This window comes from Leiobunum rupestre, chromosome 9, assembly GCF_980474605.1.
Source record: "Leiobunum rupestre chromosome 9, qqLeiRupe1.1.hap1, whole genome shotgun sequence".
Lineage (NCBI taxonomy): Eukaryota > Metazoa > Arthropoda > Arachnida > Opiliones > Sclerosomatidae > Leiobunum > Leiobunum rupestre.
Genome location: NC_143392.1, coordinates 39,834,567 through 39,847,225, shown reverse-complemented (window position 1 = coordinate 39,847,225; position 12,659 = coordinate 39,834,567). Strand labels below are relative to the sequence as shown.

Below are 12,659 nucleotides of genomic sequence, written 5' to 3'. Positions count from 1 at the left end.
AGGGGAACTTTGGTCTAGGCGGTACTGTACTTATCGGTCACCCTATAAGCAACGTAATAACAATAAGTATGACAGTTAGCAAAAGCTATCACTGAACTGATTTTCAGAGCTATTGGGTAATCCAGATTTAGTTCAGCACCAGTGGCGTAGCGTACACGGGGTTTGCCAGACAGGTTTCCCTGGAACCCCGGCCTTTTGCAGTGGCAAACAAACAAATTTGGGTAAAATTAATTATTTCAACTATTACATAATTTCATCTAAAATATAAGCTTATAATAAAAAATAAATGGCTTCAACGGCCTATGAATTTCAAAGCAGTAGCTAGGCTTAGCCATTGAGTTGAGAATACCCGCGAAACAAGTTTTGAAAATTACGAATGTGCCGTCTGCTCCAAAATGATGATTCGACCCGTGGCGCCAAACTCTTTTTGATGTGGTGATCTTAAATATTTTTGCCGTCAAACACGATAGGTGGCCACACGGGTAGATTTATCAAGTTTTCTCGTCATTTTAGAGCAGTCAGCACATTTGTAATTTTCACAACTTGTTTCGCGAAATACCGAAATCCGACGTCCTGAGCTAGATTAATATTTCCAACTCAATCTCAGAGGTAAAATTTTCATCGCCACTGCTTTACCTAGACTCCTAGTGAAATTAAAATTTATGTCTTAATAAAATTAGGTATATGTGTTAGTGTTTACGTTTCTAGGTGTACCTGAAACTGACTAAACACACTTTGTCAGGTGAAGTCGAGGGTAAGAATTGATAACCGAGATCAAATTATAACAAAACGTACGACGGTCAGAATACACACAATCCTTCTAATGTGTTAAGTTTGTTTGAGCTATTCACTGCAACCTGCAACGCCGGTAACACAACCAATATATATCCACGGCCACACATAATTGTATTTACACTAATTTGTTACTTCTAGTCATACTTTGAAAGCGTAGAAAATTCCTTCGACAGTGTCACACTTATTTCCTACTTCTGATCTCAGTTATTTCTTACTTCTGATCTCACTTATTTCTTACTTCTGATCTCACTTATTTGTTACTTCTGATCAAACTTTTTTGTTACTTCTGATCACACTTATTTGTTACTTCGGGTCAGACGTTGAAAGCGAGGCGCTCTTCGAACGGCCTTGAAAATGCAAGAGGGAATATTACGGAAACTTCCGTATACACCTCCATAAACAAGCGGATTTACAATGTTCGATGTTTCGGGGGTCAGTATACGCTGTCTATAAAACCTTACTTAGAAGTAAAATTAAACAACGTAATTGCAAATCTAAGTTATATGAAACCACAGCTATTCAAAAATATAACTTTCATGAAAATCGTACTTAAATTAAGAAACGTTATGTAGACTTTAAGGTGAAAATTGGGGTCTGAAAACTATACTTAAATTTAATATTTATATATCCGAAAGGGGTATGGTGCAATGAGAAATCTCTGCGGTGCACGGTAGTGCATTGATAGTGCATAATATTAGTCACGTTTTAATTATCGAAATCGAAAGTGGAGGGGCTGTCGTTAACTTAGCCCCCCCAGAAAATATTATAATTTTTTTAAAAGCTTGGAAAAAGCAAATTCAATTATATCTCCGAAAGGGGTATGGTGCAATGAGAAATCTCTGCGGTGCACGGTAGTGCATTGATAGTGCAATCGATTAGGCGCGTTTTTATTATTAAAATCAAAAGTGGGGGGGGCTGTCCTTAACTTAGCCCCCACATTAATAATTTAAGATTTTTTTACATGGGAAAGTGCAAAACCAAGGATATCTCCGAAAGGGGTATGGTGCAATGAGAAATCTCTGCGGTGCACGGTAGTGCATTGATAGTGCAATCGATTAAGCGCGTTTTTATTATTAAAATCAAAAGTGGGGGGGGGGCTGTCCTTAACTTAGCCCCCACATTAATAATTTAAGATTTTTTTACATGGGAAAGTGCAAAACCAAGGATATCTCCGAAAGGGGTATGGTGCAATGAGAAATCTCTGCGGTGCACGGTAGTGCAATCGATTAGGCGCGTTTTTATTATTAAAATCAAAAGTGGATCCCGCGAGTTACGTTACCTCCTTATTCGGGTAAATATTCCGAAGGTGCCCCCAAAGATTTTTTATTAAAAGCCAAACAAATACTTTTGAGTAGGGGGATGCCCGAAGATACCTTTTTGAAATTATGGGTCCCCGCTTTGTTAGTTAGCCCCGCGTTAGAGTGGTGGCTCACGCAAACTTGTATCAAAACGTGGACCCAATTCGAATATTTTTTGACCGAGGAGTTTTCTCTTCATGATAACGATAATGCCGCTATGGCCACGATTATGAATAGGCGTCAAAAGAACAATGAGTCCGCTAGCGAGTTTATCGAAGATCTGCAAACAATGTTCACGGATTTAGCTAGGCCCCTAGAAACTCACACCCAGATCAGCGTTGTTTATAACAACCTTAAGCCGTCTCTAAAGGTTTATTTAGCGACTAAGATGTTTACTTCCCTTCGTGAGCTTCTGTCCGCGGCTACTCGTACCGAACTCGCGCTGCCCCAGAGTAATCAAAGTACGTTTTATTCGTCAGGGGCTTCGTATCGGAATTCCTCGACGAATTCAGTAAGAGGTCCTAATAGTGGGGATGCGCTTACGTTCGAATGTCACCATTGTGGCAAGAAAGGCCATAAACGCCCTGAGTGCCCTCAATTAGAATGTTTTAATTGCAAAAGAAAGGGTCATTTTTCGCGAGATTGCCCTGATCTTAAGAACCACAAGGGGTCGGGAAACGACGCGCGGTGGGTCCAGCGAAAGGGGACGGGTGCTCCCGAACGACGCGCTTAGATGTGTTTTCCCCAGTTGTTGCCGAATGTCAGGTGGTCGATGACTCCGTTAAAAATTTAAATATTAAAACTATCAAAGTTTCGTTAGGTAACTTTGAATGTGTAGCCATGTTAGATCCTGGCTCTAGCTTCACTTTAATTAACTCAACTCTTAAAAATCAATTATTAAACGATGGTTTTCCAATTCTTAACAATTGTACAAATTTAAAACTAGCTGACGGTAGTCCTTTAAATAGTGAAGGTACGATAACTGTGCCATTTTCTTTTCCCGGAAAACCATCGACCACTCGGCGCTCTTTGTTGAAAACCTAGCTTACCCGTGCATTTTGGGTGTAGACCTTATTTGTAAATATAATATGTGCGTTGACTTTGGTAGTAATTGTTGGTTTTGGGGCGCCGTTCCCACTATGCGATATTCTTTTGAAACAGGCCAACCTGGCGATAAACCAGTTTGTTTAGTTTACGGTATCGATAGAGAGGGCTTAGACACCGCAATCGCGAACGCTAAACTAGATAACGACGATATGCGAGGCAAACTCAAAAATTTGATAGATAAATTTGAACACGTATTTTCCCTAGTACCGGGTCGCACAAACACGGCCACTCACTACATAGATACCGGTGATCACAAACCTTTGGCTGCCGCCCCGTACCGCTACTCGCCGGCCAAAAGAGCCGCGATGGACGAAATAATTGACGAAATGCTCGAGTTAGGCTTAATTGAACCAAGCAATAGTCCTTGGAGTTCCCCCACTATCTTAGTTGGTAAAAAGGACGGTAGCCAAAGGGCTTGTATGGACCTTCGCGCCGGATACTGGCAAGTTCCGTTAGACCCAGAATCAAGGGATAAGGCTGCCTTTATCACCCACCGTGGTCTCTTCCACCCCACCGTGTTAATGTTCGGTCTCTGCAACGGTCCTTCGACCTTCCAACGCATGATAAATACTTTGTTTGGTCATTTGAGGCTGGCCGGAGTTTTGTAATATTTAGATGACCTTATAATTATCTCCCACACTTTTGAAGAACATCTCGCGACTCTCGAGAAAGACTTAGAAATTTTATCCGACGCCGGCTTAACCGTCAAGGCGAGCAAAACGCACTTTTGTCAGGACAAAGCTTTAATTTTGGGGCATATAGTTTCCCGCGAGGGTGTTTCGGTAGACCCCTCTAAAGTAGAGGCCGTTAGACAATACCCCCCTCCCCGGACTGTCAAACAGCTCCGTCGTTTTCTTGGGATGGCGGGATTTTACCGTAGATTTGTGCCGTCTTTTTCTGACGTAGCGGCTCCCCTCCACCAATTACTGCATAAAGATCGCAGGTTCAAATGGGGTTACCCTCAACAAGAAGCATTCGATAAATTGAAATTCGCTCTAATATCAGCGCCCGTAATAGCTACTCCCAACTATAAATTGCCGTTTATAGTGCATTGCGATGCCTCCCAGCGCGGTTTAGGTTCAGTCTTAATGCAAAGAAGTAGTGACCACGACCCTAAATCCCCTTTAAGCGTCATTCAGTACGTCAGTCGCTCCTTGAACAGCGCCGAAATGAATTATTCCGCGACTGAGCGCGAATGTCTAGCTGTAGTATGGGGGCTCGAAAAGTTTAGGCCTTACATAGAGGGCGCCACCTATGATGTGTGGACAGATCACAGCACCTTGCAATGGTTGCTAACTACCAAAGACCCAACGGGCAAATTCGCCCGCTGGATAACTAGATTGCAGGCTCTCGATTGTCCGATCAAATATATCAATGGAAAAAGTAACGTTGTCGCCGATGCGTTGTCCCGAATTCCCGAAGCGCAACAGAATTTGCTGGCAGATTCTGAGGGGTTCGTAGCGGCTGTATCGAGCGACGCGGTTACCGCTTCTAACGATGATTTGGTTGAACTCGACCGAGAGTTAATTCTAGACCACCAAAATAGGGATAGTAGAATTAGTGCCCTAAAAACGTTTTTAGAAAATGGTTCTTTGCCGACAAACGACGCGACAACTAGCAGGTGGATAAAGAGATTCGCTCCCTTATGCGCGATCAGTGATGGCTTAGTACATAGGATTATAGAATCAAAGTACGCCGATAGCACTGAGTTTCGTGTATTAGTCCCCCGCTCATTAGTCAGTAGAGTCATTGAGGCAAATCACGATGTACCAACTAGTGGTCATCAAGGGTCTAACAAAACGCTACATCGAATTAGAAAATCATATATTTGGGATGGGATGACTAAGGATATTTTACGTTATGTTTCCTCCTGTGTCACTTGTCAAAAACACAAATATTCCCAAACCAAACCCGTCGGTTTAATGAAGCCTAGTTCCCCCTCGAAACCATGGGAAGTCATAGGAGTTGACCTTAAGGGCCCCTATCCAAGGAGTAAGAAGGGCCACACGTACATATTAGTCGTTACCGATTACATGACCAAGTGGGTAGAGGTTTTCCCCCTAAGAAAACCCACGTCCCAGGCGATCATAAATAAACTAGTGGAAGACGTTTTTACGCGATTCGGCCTACCTTTACGAGTAGTGTCCGATAATGGCGCAAATTTTGTATCAAAAACTATGAAAGGCGTTTACGCCGCATTAGGAGTCAAACAGAGGCTTACTTCCGTTTACAGCCCTCAATCCAACCAAACTGAAAGGGTTAACAGGAATTTTTCCGTTATGATTTCCTCTTACGTGTCCGACTTCCACGATCAGTGGGACATTTACTTACCACAATACGCTATGGCTTTACGCAGTGGAATTCATGATTCTACGGGTTACTCCCCCGCGTTCCTCAATTTTGGTAGAGAGCTACGAGAGCCAGCTGACCCAATCCCAAGCAGTGACGTTAAAATAGATTTTGAAAGCGTAATAAGCAAGGCCGAAGCTTTAACTTTTTCTAAAAGGGTTAGTGACACGATTGATAGAGCCCAAGAAAATCTAAAACGCGCCCAAGAGAAACAAGCAGTCGCGTATAACAAAGGCCGCGTGCATGGAGAGTTTTCCGTGGGTCAATTAGTTTTGAAGAAAGCCCATTACTTATCGTCTGCTATCAATAAATTTTCGTCTAAATTAGCCCCTCGGTGGGATGGCTTTTATCGCGTTGCCGAAAAATTGTCTGACAAAACCTACCGTCTTAGTGACATTGATTCAGGGGTTTTGTTAAATGGTACGCATAATATAGGGCAGTTGAAGCCGTTCAACACCCGACAGGGTACGACGCCTTCTACGAGTCAAAAAGCTAAGCCACAGGGCCCAAGTACTCAAAATTTTAGCACACACCCTATGAATTTGCGATCTCGATCGAAATATCTAGCCACACTTCGAGCATCCATGTCGCCCTCTCGGGACTTTCGGGCCTGGTTAGGGGGCTATGTGATGCTATTTTTAGGATTAACTAGGCATATGCATTTAGTTGTGAATAAAAGTAGGAATGTGGGAAAGGTCGCCAATATCCGCTCCTGGCCGGCTGGGTTTTAACTCGAGAATTCCCCCTCCCCGCTTCAACAATAGAACGCAGCAGATAGTTCGTTGGTATTTATTTTTAGAAATGGCTTGGTAGGTCAGGGAAATAACGCGAAGGTAGTGACGTAGGTGGTGACGTACTAAAATGAAAGTGTCGGTCAAGAGTGGTGAAACCTTGAGGCTCTCCTATAAAAGGGACCAAAAGGGCGCGAAACAAAATACTCGTACTTTGGACAAGCTACCGGAAACTACGTCCGTCGTCAGAGGTCAGCCACGTTAAGCAGCCAGAAACTCTGCTCGTCACAGTCGTGAAACTTTAGTTTAGCATAGCTAAAACCAGTCGACCGTAAAATGTAGCTACGCTCTCCTTGGAAGTCTGCCGATCAAGTCGTCCGTACACTCCGCTGGAACAACCGGACCTCGCCGTCATTGGACGCCGGAGCCGATGCTCAATGAGCCAACGTAGATAAGTACAATCATTTCGGGGATCATCCCAAATTGCAAGCGGTCATTAAGCCATTCGTTGGCACCGAACTTCGTCGTTCGTCTACTTAATTGAGGAGTTTGTCTCCGCACCAACCGCGCATAGTGCTAAATAGTGGGGTACCCCCGTGTTGTAATTTAACCATCAGAAATCGTGCGTTTAGTTAATCGTCACCACCGAGCCATTTATTAAGTTACTTTTGTTTACGAAATTGTATTAGTGTTTACTAGTTTTAATTAATATTGTAGTCTAAAGTGTTTAATTAGTATTTAAGTTAGCTGCAAAATAATGATAGGGAAATTGGCCATCTAGCTTAGTAGGATTTAATCTTAATTGTGTGTAAATAAATAACGTGTGTTAAATATTAAATATCTTATCTTAATTCTGAATCTCTTGCGTTCTAATTTCCCTTAATAACTATTCATTTCACTAGAACTAACTATTAACGTTATCGACTACGCTCGTCAGAGGGTAGTATTGGCCTTCTTACCAGGAAAACGTTACAGGGGGCTGTCGTTAACTTAGCCCCCACATTAATAATTTAAGATTTTTTTACATGGGAAAGTGCAAAACCAATGATATCTCCGAAAGGAGTATGGTGCAATGAGAAATATCTGCGGTGCACGGTAGTGCATTGATAGTGCAATCGATTAGGCGCGTTTTTATTATTAAAATTAAAAGTGGGGGGGGCTGTCGTTAACTTAGCCCCCACATTAATAATATAAGATTTTTAAAATTTCCCACCTTTTTTGACGGTGCGATAAAATTTTGGCTGGTGCATGTTGGTGCACCATTGGTGCATTCGATTAGACTTTTTGTTTTTATCAATATCGAATATTAGATATTACGGTAATTTTATGTTTTTTAAAATTTCACGCCTTTGAATGTCGGTGCAATAAAATATTTTGGTGGTGCACGATAGTGCACCATTGGTGCAATAGATTAGGAACGTTATTATTATCAAAATCGAATATGGGGGGGCTGTCGTTAAATTAGCCCCCCCTTTGTTTTTTGAATTTCCCGCCTTTCCCCGATGGTGCATAAAATATTTTTGGTGGTAAACTACGGTGCACGATGGGTGCAATTAGGTGCATTAACTAATTTGAAAATTGCTTTCTTGGGGGGGCTAACTTAATGGAGCCATTGAGATTATTGAATAAAGCTAAGCATATTCTTTATAGATTGCAAATTTTATCCTTATCAATTTCAAAGCGATAACCTTCAGTTTTTAATCAATTTATTATATTCCTATAATACACGTAAGAAGAAAAACAACGTTTCATAGAACAAAGACATTTTGCGAATTATTGTCTATAACAACCATTTATTTTTCTATCTATCCAAAAAAATAATGTTACGTAAACTACCATTTATGTGTGACATTCAATATTTAAGAAACGACCTGATGGTAATAAATATACATTGATAGGGACAAGGTAGTATTCATTTCAACGACTCGACAACAATTTTGTAATTTTTGGGAATCCCGAGAGTGGCGGCACCGTCCCATTTGGGCTCTAAATCTGCCGATCCTGTTGGCCCGTCCAGTTTAATCCTAACCTTCTGCAGCAGATTGGTCAAGACAAGGAAGAGGTCGTTGCGAGCCATTTTCTCGCCCAAACAGATTCGTTTTCCCTCTCCGAAGGCCAAGAAACCCGTGCGGTCGTTGTTGAAGGTACCATCGGCCTTTAGGAACCTTTCCGGCTTGAACTTCTCGGGCTCAGGCCATATTTTGGGGTCCATTTGAACGGCTGCAGAGTGAAAGACCAAGACGCTTCCTTTCTTGATTTTGTGACCACCCAACTCGGTGTCGGCGTTGGCCGCGTGTGGAACTCCCAATGGAACTGCCGACCTAAAACGCATGCACTCCGCCATAAAGGCCCAAATGTAGGCACAGTTCTTCCGGTCTTCTTGCAATGGCATTCTATCCCCTAAGAAAGACAAATAAAACATGCGTAATAGAAAAGTTCTTGTGGAAATGATAAAAATTAATCACGAACCTATATGTTCTTTGATTTCGTCTCGTACCTTCTCTTGGGCCTCGGGAAAATTTGCTAGTATTAGTAACATCCATCTCAACGTAGTGGCTGTCGTTTCCGTAGCGGCTGAACGATTCTAATATGTTTAATAGACCAACGCGCTACTTCCCGTTGCACTTACCGATGAACAGAGCTCCCATAATCTTCATCATTTCGTTGTCGTCCAAATACTGCTTAGCGTCATTCTCTTCGTTCTCGGCCTCAATTCTCGATGTTATCAGAGCGTCTCCAAAGTTTCGTATTTCCCCTGCCAAAAAATACTTAATACTGGTTCCTTTGTTGCCAAAGCACTTCTCTCAAACTGAATATTTACCTCTTTGGAATGTCCTCTTGTTCTCGTCGTACTTCTCTCTGAGAAACTGTCCGAATCCCTTCGCCATATTCTTGATGGCTAAATCGCGGTTGTAGTACAAAATCAGCAGCCAAGTGGAAATATCCCCCGGCGTGCTCCCACCGAGTCTCTGAATTTCGCTATAAAGAAACGTCAGTTTCTGGTATTCCGCTTGCGTTAAGCTTTTGGCGCTGTTTATGAAATTAGCATTTATTAGATTCAGGTAAAGCAAGCACTTACAAGGAGACGATCCGAGGTGATAATCACCGATTTTGTTCAAAGTCGAGTATAATGTACACCTCCATGTTACTTGAAAAACCTGCGAGGGAAAAGTTGCGACGGGCTTTGGTTTTGCCATGGCAACCGAAAACGTTTTTGACAACATGATTTGGAATTATTTCCTTTGAAAATAACATGGGAATCTGAAGGATTTTAAGGGTCCCCAAATTGACCAAATTGCATTTAAACTTCATTAAATTTAATTTTTAAAATCAATTTAAATGTGTTTTTAACGGTTTTGAAATTTTAATTTTTTTTCATTTTTTGAAAGGTTTCACAGGGAAGACCTTTAAAATCCTTCAGATTCCCATGTTATATTCAATGGAAATAATTCCAAATCATGTTGTCAAAAACGTTTTCGGTTGCCATGGCAAAACGAAAGCCCGTCGCAACTTTTCCCTCTCAGGTTTTTTAAGGTACATGGAGGTGTACATTATACCCGAGTTTGAACAAAATCCGTGATTATCACCCCGGGTCGTCTCCTTGTTAGTTGGAATGGTCTCACCCGAAGGCAGTCTCGGAAATGATGTTAATGACAAGAATTTGAATGTCGGTGCTGGGGTCAAAGGGTCTTCCTTCGAACTTGACAATTTTCGAGACGAACTCATCCGTGTCATCTTTCACTATCGTGGCCAATTTTTCTCCATCGACAAACTTCCTTTTGACAAGAAAGGGACACGATATCAATTAATAGCATGGAAGTCGCGTTCGGTGCACATTCGTGGTTTGGGTTGCTTTGACAAGCCATTTAGAATAACGCCCTGAAACTAGCTTTTGTGGTTTTCTGACTTAACACTCTTAAAAGACGAGTGTTGCTGGGTGAATTATTGGGGTCAAAAAGGAGTCAAAAAGGTGTTCAAAGGTGGTCATAACTCGGAAATGGGAGGGAAATGGTGTAAACACCTTTATGACACCTTCTGGAGTTTTTAGAAAAACCATTTATGGTAGTATTAAGGTGAAAAAAGGAATCGTTATTTTATCATTTCTCCAATAAACCAAATCAGAACTTTTATGTAAATTTTATCCCTGTATTAAGTTGAAAATCTCGATAAATTAAATATGTTAACTCAATAAAAAATAAAAAAATATTGTTATATTAACGTCTTACCTTATTTAATTATAATAACTAGGGTATTTTATTATTTTCAGCTTAAAATCATTTTCATTGTAAATTAGTTATTTTTTAATCAAATGTGACATCGACCATGACAGTGAGGTAATGATTAAAGTGTATCTCTTCTCGTAAGAGTTTGTAATTGATATTTGTTATTTTCCTGGCCACGACCGTATTTTATATTAAAATAATTAATTTATTTTATTTTTAATTTTATTTCTAATATTAAAAATATTATAGAATAAATTGTATTGTTTTGTATTGTATTGTAATGTACTATAGAAAAATGATATTTTATGCGCCCCTATACGACCCTGTCAGACGGAACCATGCACCGTGATCTCTAGTCGGTGGCATTTCAAAAGTGAAAAACCTTCTATAAACATGATCCCATCTTAAGGTTGTTTTGAACCAATTTTACAAGGGCTGTTTGCACCCTGGGAAGACCAAAAGCTCAACCATATTTCGTAAGGCTTGCAATCTCAAATAAAGCGCCTTTCTAAAGCACCTTCTAAAGGGTGCCATATAATATTTCGTTCAAAAGTACCTATAGAAGCACAATTTAAATTACCTGATTGCTGCACCGCCCACTTTCCTGGTGATTTCCCATTTCCGGTCGTTTTTTTCGTTAACGATACTCATTACTTCATTCTGGAGGTGTTCAACTGAAAATGGGATTAGCATATCACCGTGTAATCTAAAAAACTAGACATTACATGATCTGAAATTTCCCCTGGATATGATGTCATTTCTCTTGTGTATGAGCCCTTCTTTGACGAGTTCCCAGTCGGCCACGATGATGAAAGGTCTCTGAGCCACCCACACCGTGAAAATTCCTCCGTACTTCTTCTTCAGGTCAATCAGAGTATTCGTTATGGATTTCTTCCCGCGGAACGCTATCGAATAAAGTCACTGTTTACCGATTTTTATCTCAAATCAATACGAGTAAACGTACTTAGAATGTTTCCGATGACCGGAAACGGAAATGGACCCGAGGGATATTCCCTGACTTTCATCCAAAATTGTACCAAGTAGAACGTAACCAGTCCAATTAATAAAGCCGACAACCAAGACGTTTCCTTTGTCAGGCTTTCGGAGAATAGTTTCGACTTTAGGGCGTCCATTTTAACACCGCTTTGGTACGACCACAAAGGTAGCAATGGGCAAACGGTATTTATTTAAGAAAGCAACCTAATTGTGCAATGATTGATACAATAATGGAATAACGCTCGTGTTACGATACAGTTTTTAAAGATATTAATATCCTTATCAATTTGATAACAATAACCTTCAGTTTTATAAAGAATGTATTTATTTATACTTAGGGAGAATGAGTACATGAGACTATCCACTGGAATTATGATCGAATGTTGTCACGGCAAAGAAAAACGTCGGAAGACGTCAGTTTTAGGGGACCAATGAGATACAATGCTGATTTAATATTTTTATAGGAAAGTAGCTTTGTTTTTGAACATGAGGCGGATTGTACGCACGCTAAAAATCGTATCAACTCACAAGACGTTAGTCATTCTCCCGACAGTAGAAATAAATATACTTTTGATATAGTTATGAAAAATTACGAAATCATAACACTAAAACATTTTTTTACTTATCAATCGATCGAGTGATTACTTGTGATAGTTTACCGTGAACCAGTGAAATGAAGTAAGTCCCCTACATGACTGGCGTATTTATATAACAAGGACTCGACAATAATTTTTTAATGTTTTGGAATTCCGAGAGTGTGGGCACCATCCCATCTTGGATTAATAATAGTTCTACATGGATATAGCACTCCGCAAATGGCTTATATGACCTCCGCGCCACCTAGCGGGAAATTTGTGAAACTATCGTAACAAAACAAAGCGACACATTTTAATATTTACGACTACCACACGCTTGGTTTTTCATTTTCAGGGGCCATGAAAAACTATAGGATTGATCTTTCATTATAAAAGTTACTTATAATTAATATATTTAACTCAATCATTTCACACTAACGTAGATAATTTATATAGATAATGTGGGAAGATTCGTACAATGTTATATTTGAAGAAAATAATTTGTATTATCCATCAGATTCAGGTAAATTCAGTACTAATTTATAATTGTAAACATCATGACTAAAGTTTTGTTTATAGATGAGA

At 40.4% G+C, this 12,659-nt stretch overlaps 1 protein-coding gene across 1 annotated transcript; it reads right to left on the bottom strand.

Annotated features, from left to right (window-relative positions):
• Positions 1 to 7,969: 7,969 nt before the first annotated feature.
• LOC149927442 (cytochrome P450 1A1-like) lies at positions 7,970 to 11,715 on the bottom strand. Its single transcript, XM_090158227.1, has 8 exons — positions 11,468 to 11,715; positions 11,229 to 11,408; positions 11,084 to 11,177; positions 9,904 to 10,056; positions 9,102 to 9,310; positions 8,910 to 9,035; positions 8,750 to 8,854; positions 7,970 to 8,680 (listed from the first exon to the last, which is right to left on the bottom strand). The coding sequence occupies exons 1-8, from the start codon at positions 11,634 to 11,636 to the stop codon at positions 8,193 to 8,195; spliced, it is 1,524 nt and encodes a 507-aa protein (XP_090014353.1). The 5' UTR covers positions 11,637 to 11,715; the 3' UTR covers positions 7,970 to 8,192.
• Positions 11,716 to 12,659: the final 944 nt, after the last annotated feature.

Coding starts and splice junctions, on each gene's coding strand:
- LOC149927442 (XM_090158227.1), bottom strand. CDS start 11,636: ATGGACGCCCTAAAGTCGAAACTATTCTCCGAAAGCCTGACAAAGGAA. Junction 10,057..11,083: donor GTGGGCGGTGCAGCAATCAG/GTAATTTAAATT, acceptor TCTTGTCAAAAG/GAAGTTTGTCGATGGAGAAA. Junction 8,855..8,909: donor TATGGGAGCTCTGTTCATCG/GTAAGTGCAACG, acceptor AGAATCGTTCAG/CCGCTACGGAAACGACAGCC.